At 40.7% G+C, this 8562-nt stretch overlaps 1 protein-coding gene across 1 annotated transcript; it reads right to left on the bottom strand.

The window, feature by feature from the left end:
* Nucleotides 1-3517: 3517 nt before the first annotated feature.
* On the bottom strand, nt 3518-7548 carry LOC104247604 (phospho-2-dehydro-3-deoxyheptonate aldolase 1, chloroplastic). The gene is made up of 5 exons (XM_009803658.2): nt 6880-7548; nt 6067-6344; nt 5177-5453; nt 4836-5081; nt 3518-3976 (listed from the first exon to the last, which is right to left on the bottom strand). Exons 1-5 carry the CDS (start codon nt 7447-7449, stop codon nt 3719-3721), a joined length of 1629 nt encoding a protein of 542 aa, XP_009801960.1. The 5' UTR covers nt 7450-7548; the 3' UTR covers nt 3518-3718.
* Between the last annotated feature and the right edge of the window lie 1014 nt (nt 7549-8562).

Here is an 8562-nt window from a genome sequence, read left to right as displayed (position 1 = left end):
AACATCGGGGCTGGGCCCAACCACCCTGAGCTATATCTCTGGGACGGCCTGCTACTGGCTGGCCTCCACCTCTAGCGACCCGAGCTCCACCTCTAATACATCTACCTCCACCTCTAGCACCTCTACGCCTACCTCTAGCTGGCTGGGCGGTCTGTGGAATACGTGGTGCCTGAACCATGGCACAGAAACCCTGATGCTGAGAGCTACTCGGTGCTCGAGGGAAATACCTAGCAATGTGCCTCGTGTCGCCACAAGTAAAACAAGCCCTCGGCTGCTGGGGCTGACGACCCTGGAAACTCTGAAGCGACAATGCACTGATAAGAGCTGGTGGTGCACTGTAGGACTGCTGATCAGAATACTGCATCTGAGAACCACGGCTACCTGAAGCATCATGAGAAACCTGAAGTGCTGACTGAAAATGCCTAGGAGGATGGACTCTACCATATGAATCCCTACCTCCAAACGAGGTACCACTGAATCGGCCTGAATGACGGGGCCTCTTGTCCGACCCATGACCACCTCCCTGCGACAGAACCATCTCCACTCTCCGGGCCACATTGGCCGCCTCCTGGAAAGATATCTCACTCCCAGTCTCCCTAGCCATCTGAAGACGAATCGACTGAATAAGCCCATCTAAATACTTAAGCCTTAACCACCCAAAAGCTAGTGTCACAGACTGTCTAAGATTGCTACATACAAAGTCTGAAGAAATAACAGTACACTATTTCTGAATAAAAGGAAAATGAAACAGAAAATAGGGACAGAGGGTGACGCCAGGGCCTGCGGACGCCTGCAGGTCTACCTTGGGTCTCCGGATGGACTGAAGGAAGCCTCCAAGCTACTGTCCAAAAGCTGCTCCGTGATCTGCACATAGTGCAGAATGTAGTATCAGCACAACCGACCCATGTGCTGGTAAGTGTCCAGCCAAACCCCGGCGAAGTAGTGACGAGACTAGGAACAGACTACCAAATAAACCTGTGCAATTCAAATATATACACAGCGCAAAAGAAATGCAGAAATAAACAAATAAAGATAGGAGGGGGAAACATGCTTCGGGGAATAACGGGTAAAATAGAATATCAAGAGAATTATAAAGGAGTCAAAATCAACCACTAACAAGAATAAGGAAAACAAAGGCAGATTTCACTTTCTTTTCACATCTTGTTGCAGGCGTGCAACCCGATCCCATTTCCTGTGTCTCGTGGCAGGCGTGCCACCCGCTCCCATTTCATGTATCTCGTGGCAGACGTGTCACCCGCTCCCATTCCATTTACCTCGTGGTAGGCATACCACCCGCTCCCATTTTATTTATCTCGTGGTAGGCGTACAATCCGCTCCCATTTCATTATATCTTGTGGTAGGCGTACCACCCGCTCCCATTTTATTATATGTTGTGGTAGGCGTACCATCCACTCCCAATTACAAGCCAACAAAAATCACAAGGAATTCCGTCAAGGGAACACGAACAATATAACAACTTCCCCGCAAGGGAACACTGATATTTCAACAACATCCCTGCAAGGGAACAATACTATCAAAACAAACATCCCGGTAAGGGATCATTAATATCAAACAAACATCCCGATAAGGGAACAATGGTGATAATAACATATGAAGCGCAATAAACCACAATAGAGTCATAACACTTATAATACAAGACTCACGGGCATGCTTGACACCAACGTATAGATACTCGTCACCATGCCTATACGTCGTACTCTACAATTAATATGTAGCAAATAAGACACAACTCCTAATCCCTCAAGCTAAGGTTAGACCAAACACTTACCTCAAACTTCCACGGCCAACTCAGACCTCAAACACCGCTTTCCCTTTTGAATTCGGCTCCTAAACAATCCAATTCCAATGCTTAATTATAGCTTTCCCATCATTCTTTCTAAAAAATAAAAAATTGATCCGGGCCCGCTTAGTCAAAACACGAGGTTCGGACCAAAACCTATTCACCTATTCACCCACAAGCCCGAATATATAATTAGTTCCAAAATTCGATCCCAAAACGAGGTCTAAATCACAATTATACAAAAAGCCCTAACTCTACCCAAATCCCTAATTTTCTACCCTTAAGAACATGATTTAAGCCTATAAATCTAATAGGTGTTAATGGAAATTGAAGAAAATGAGTCTAAGATTACATACCTAAGGATTGGTGATGAAATTCCCTTTCAAAAATCGCTCAATTTGGAGTTTGGAAGAAGAAGTTATGAAATTTTGGTTAAGTCCTGTTTTTGCTTCTGTATTAAAATCACTGGACAGGCCTTCATAGCGTTCGCGATAGGCCTGTCACGTTCGCGATGAGTCAGGCCTCAGTGACCTTCGCGTTCGCGACATTGGGCTCGCGTTCGCGGAGCTTTGACCCCTCGGGCCTTCACGTTCGCGGGCCAGTGGCCGCGTTCGCATAGAATAAATGAGAATCCCCTCCCCTTGGCCTATTGCCTTACGCGTTCGCGAGTGCTTGGACACGTTCGCGAAGGGTATCCCCCCTCTGCCTCGCGTTTGCGTCTCTGGCTTCACGTTCACGAAGAGGAAATCTGGCACATGGGAGATTTACCTTACGCGTACGCGAGTGGGACCACGCGAACGCGAAGAACAAAATCCATGGGCACTGAACAGCCAAAAACCTGCAACTTTTTATGAGTTCAAAACTTTCCGAAACCCATCCGAAACTCACCCAAGCCTTCGGGGCTCCAACCCAAACATACGCACTAACTCAAAAACATCATACAAACTTATCCGTGCGATCAAATCGCCAAAATAACCTCTTAAACAACGAATTTAGCATAGAAATCTAAGAAAAATCACAAAACTTTCGAAGTATGAATTTTCAGAACTACGGGTCCGAATCACCTCAAACGACTTCCGTTTCTTACCAAATTTCACGGACTCATCTTATTTCACATATAAGACCTGTACCGCGCTCCGAAACCAGAATACGGGCCCAATACCATCAAATTCTAAATGCATTTCATTTCCAAAACTCATAGAAATTTCCAGAAAACAATTTTCTTTAAAATTCATTACTCGGGATTGGGACCTTGGAATTCGATTCCGGGCATACGCCCAAGTCTCATATTTTTCCACGGACCCTCCCGGGCCGTCAAATCACGGGTCCGGGTCCGTTTACCCAAAATGTTGATCGAAGTCAACTTAATAATGCATTTTAAATCAAAATTTCAACATTTTCACATAATAGCTTTCTGGCTACGCGCCCGGCCTGCGCACGCAAATCGAGGTGATGCTGAAAGAGTTTTTTAAGGCCTCGGGACGCAAAATTCATTTTAAAAACAAGTGATGACCTTTTGGGTCATCACAAAGGTCTGCATAGACTCTACCCTCACTGGACCCCACTTATGGGATCACAGATATGTTGTTATTGTGAGAAAAGTACAAGAGAAATATATGGAGCGACGCGCTCTAGATCCACCTCCGGCAATTCAAGTGTATCGTTATACACACACTTCTCATCTAAATTTCAAATAAATAAGTTTAACAGATATCATAAGACAAAGTAACTTCCTTGCTTTATTCCTTAGTCACCAAACTCTCATACAACATAGCACTCTTCTAGTATGCACATAGGGCAACATACAATAGCCTTCAAAATGGTTTTTAAAAAAAAATGTAAACATTGATACAATCATTCATAATTTAGGCGAACAAGTAAATCAAGAAAAGCAGCATTTTGGACCTTTCCAAATATCTATTGACCTAATACGCTTTGTGATCCAAGCCTCCTCTTTCTTAGGCGTTCTGCAATAATGAAAGCGAGCTCAAGGGACTGAGATGCATTGAGCCTAGGATCACAGTGGGTGTGGTAACGTGAGCTCAGATCATCAAAGGTCACAGTTCGTGATCCACCGATGCACTCTGTGACGTTTTGGCCTGTCATCTCCAGGTGTACTCCTCCCGGGTGGCTTCCTTCTTGCTCATGAACATCAAAGAATGCTCTTACTTCAGCCTGTTACAACAAGAGAGTCATGTGAGACGTGTTCTTCGTGTTAATGATGTAACATACTTGCAAAGGGCAATGTGGGACCTCGAACATTCAATCAATCTTTTTTGGGTGGTGGGGGTGGCGGGGGAGGGGGGTGGGCGATTAAAAGAAATAAGTCACCAGACATCTTGGTCCGGATAATCAAACTCATTGAAAGAGACATGCAACAACCAAACCTACTAAAGTAGTTGCACACATTATCTAAACCCACCATCAATATAAAAAAAATATATTCTGTTGACTGATTCACTGAAGAAAAAGCTTTACAAACTCCACGTTACTCGTCTCTCCTACCAATCAGCACGCTCACTTTCTTGGTCCTGGTCATGCCAAGAAATACCTACTATTCTTCCTGTGAACTACCCATGTTCTCTCATCATCTATGGTGGGCCATTTAGTAGTCCCCAACGAAAAGACTCTGTATTAAATGACTACTAGTTTTTTGGTGGTAACTTTCATTTTTTTGGTCCTAGTCTTGCCAAGAAATAACTACTATTCTTTCTGTGAACTACCAATTGTCTCACCATCTATGGTTGGAAGACTCATATCATTCAGCTTACCAAAAAATGATGAGAGTAGTTCAAGAGAATGGATACCCATTGAGCAACTCCCCAGATACAAGGAATCTAACTTATTATAACTTGAACTTTGATTTTCTGTGTGACTTTCAATGAATTATGAGGGGGGACCGCTTTATAGGATGCAATGACTAATCATGTAGATGAACTATGCAATTACTCTTAAGAGATATTTTATGAATTTTGTGAATTCAATGTTAGGATATGAGGAATTAAGGATTCCTGAACCTGGCACGAGAACTTACCCTGATGGAATCGAAAGGTCGAGTTTTTAGACCACAAGGAGCTTTGATGGTGTTTCCATGCATAGGATCAGATACCCAAGTGACGATTTGCCCTGCTCTTCGGACTGCCCTGATAAGATGAGGAAGCTTAACCCTCATGTTCTCTGCTCCCATTCTGGTAATTATTGTAATCCTCCCAGCTTTGTTATCAGGGTTCAAAATCTCAATGAGCTTGACCAATGCACTTGGATCCATCTTGTCACTCACCTGCGGCACAAAGTTGCTTCAGCACCCTAATTTTACATTCAGATAAAGAACAATCAAAATAAGTTGATATTACAGCACTTGTGAGTTGTGATCACCTTAATACCAAGGGGGTTGGCAACTCCTCTCAAGAACTCAACATGCGCACCATCCAACTGCCTAGTTCTTTCTCCAACCCAAAGAAAATGGGCGGAACAATCATAGTAAAGGCCAGAAGTTGAATCCAGTCGTGTTAGTGACTGCTCATAGGGCAAAAGTAAGCACTCATGAGAAGTCCAGAACTCTGTGGTTTTCATAATAGGATGATCCACTGTAAGTCCAGCAGCAGCCATGAAACCAAGGGCCTCATCCACTCTATTAGCTAGTTCACGATACCTACAGTGACAGAAATTGCATTAATAGCCCACAAAAGTAACCAGTGACCAAAGTATCAGTGGTAGCAAATGGAGTTCATATATTAGCTAGTCCTGAACAGCAAGCAAAACAAAAGGCCTTTTTATAGTCAATCATAAACTTATATGGTAATAAGCTCTTTAAATTCTACAATTTATTTGTCTCATAATAAGAATGCAGCATAAGGCTTGTTCCCTTTTGGATCTCTTCTTTGCAATTATGGTAGTATTTTGTAAGTGATAGACTGATAGGTGAAGTTACAAAAGGAAATGTTTGGTGATGCCCTCACAAATGTACTTGATAGTGATAGCATGGTAACGGTTTCCAGCTAATATTCCCAGTAAGACAAAATAATACTCAAGCCCCTTCATTTTTGGAAGAAAGACTTTTAGAACGCAATCTTGAACATACCATGAAATTTATGAGACTATAAAATCATATCATGAGATTTAAAGTTAAATTGATTCCACATGTTAAAAGGTGCCTTTTTTTTTGGAATTGGACTAACGATGAAATAATGTCTCATAAAATGGATCGGAAGGAAGGACAAATACAATTAGAGTGCATAATAAAAGTGATACAAGAAGGAACATACCTATCACCCTGCTCACTGTGCTCTGTGAAATCCAAGTTCCATTGGTTGATCCTCTGCATGGCAGCATATCCTCCTGTAGCAAAAGCTCTCAATAGATTCAAAGTAGCTGCAGATTGACAATACGCCCTGATCAACCTCTGAGGGTCAGGAGTTCTTGACTTGGCATCAAATGCATCTCCATTCACGTTGTCTCCCCTGTAACTTGGCAGCTTCACTCCATTCTTCTCCTCAAAATTATCTGATCTTGGCTTTGCAAATTGCCCAGCCATCCTTCCAACCTATAACCAAATTCCCAAGTTAGGATCTTTGCTTAATACAGAAATAAACTCGAACATCGATCACTTCAAAACATGGAAATATAAAATAAGCTAATGTTAGTACTATGATAATAACAATCACACCAAGAATGCAAGTTAGATTCATTTCCCACAAAATTTAACTTAAATACACTCACAGCGTAAAGACTTTTCCTGTTATCATCAATGTAGTTAACCAATTATAAAAGGTTACTTACCATATTTATTCATGTCACTAATCTAAACTTAGTATTAAGCAATCTAATAGCCTAAAAAGTGTATAAAAGTTGAAACTTTTCAGAAATAGGGACAATATGAAGCAAAATAACAAAATTCAACAAACAAACAAACAAGCAAAAAAGAATCTTATTGAAAGATACTATTAAATGAAAGATTTAAATAAGGTATCACATCCACGTGCGTTATAAAGGAAACATAAAACTTGAAGAAAGGAAAACACACACACACACACACACACAAAAGCCAAAAGGGGTAAAAGAGAAGAAAAAGATTGAACCTTGATAACAGGCATCTGACCACCAAACATGAGAACAGCACCCATTTGAAGAAGGATTCTAAAAGTATCCCTAATATTATTCGCATTAAATTCCTTAAAACTCTCAGCACAATCACCTCCTTGTAACAAGAAAGCCCGGCCCATAGCAGCCTCACCGAGACGCTCTTCAAGACTCCTCGCCTCACCAGCGAAAACGATAGGAGGGAACTCCTCAATCGTTTTGAGAACAGATTGAAGCTCCTCTTGATTTGGGTATTCGGGTAACTGAAGAGCCTTTTTGGATTTCCAGCTCTCCACTGCCCATTCTGTTTTCGTCACCGTCGTAGCCGCCGCCGTAACAGTGGCCGCCGGCGGTGAAGGCTTAGAGGAGGGCTTGTCGGAGACAATGGGGTTCTTGGAAGAGTCAGCGGAATGAACGGCTGAGATTGGTTGAATAAATCTAACGGCTTTGGTTGAGTTGGTGGTGAAAGATGCATTCTTTAATGGAGAAGGTAAAAGGGATTGGTTTTGAACCAATTGAGATTTGTTGGAAAGTAGAGAGTTGGTAGTGCTACTACTTGAAAGAGCCATTGAATTTAATACTTTTATGAGAAATGTGAGTGTTTTTTGGTACTTGATTTTATTGTTTTTTGGGTACCTGAAATTGAGGAAGATGAAGGGTACCTGAAGAAGAAGGAGAGATGGAATGGGGTTTTATAAGGAGGTTTTTTGGGTGTGGGAAAGGTGGTTGGAGGGAGGAAGGAGAGAATGGGAACAAGTGGACTATTGTTAGGTAAAGGGTATTTTAGGTATAACATATTTGCTCCACTAAACTGGTAGAAAGTCAATATGCACCCACTTAATTTGCACATTAGTCTAATTTTTTTTGGGTAGAAAACGTAGATAAATTTAGCAAAGTGACATAATAGTATTTTGTTGTCAAAAGAAAAATGATGGAGTTTGTCTCTGTGACAATTTAAGGAAATGAAAACGGATGATGAACTTTTACTTCTCAGGGGTCGTTTGGTTACGATACTTGACTTATGCTGAGATTAGTTATTCTAATATTATTTTTTATCTATTGTTTGATATGTTGTATTAAAAAATGACAATTACATAATTTCTAAATAGAAGGTATAAGTTATCCCATTACTAATTACCCCACCCCCCTACAAGGTATAAATTATCCCGACACTAATTTTAATCCTAGGATAACTTATACCTGATTTGCTAACCAAACAAAATATTAAAATAGTATTAAATTTTTATACCAGCACTATATCTACTTATACCTCATTCCAAACGACCCTCAAGGAGAAAATAGGAGAACAATAGACATAAGTTTGTCTTCTCCAGTTTTCTTTTTCTTGCTTTGTGTTTTATAGAACCAAACATGAAACATCTATCTAAATGCATCAACACGAAAAGCATGAACAACTATACTTGCCATTTCATGTCTTGTTTCTTTTCTTAAATTTGTAATCACTAATCATCAAATTATAATTTTAATATATGTTGTTTTGATTCTTCAAGAATATCATGTAATATCTATATCGAATCACCAAACATAATGTATATTTTAGAGAGTTCAACACTTGGCACCTTTTGAATATCCGAGCGACATAGACTTTAACCGAAATTGAAAAAAAAAGTGTAAAAGAAAAAACCAAAAAAATAAAAATAAAAGGAAAATAAAGAAGCGAA

The sequence above is a fragment of the Nicotiana sylvestris genome, chromosome 4 (genome assembly GCF_000393655.2).
Source record: "Nicotiana sylvestris chromosome 4, ASM39365v2, whole genome shotgun sequence".
NCBI lineage: Eukaryota > Viridiplantae > Streptophyta > Magnoliopsida > Solanales > Solanaceae > Nicotiana > Nicotiana sylvestris.
Note: the sequence above shows the minus strand (reverse complement) of the source record. Positions and strands in the feature narration are given on the sequence as shown.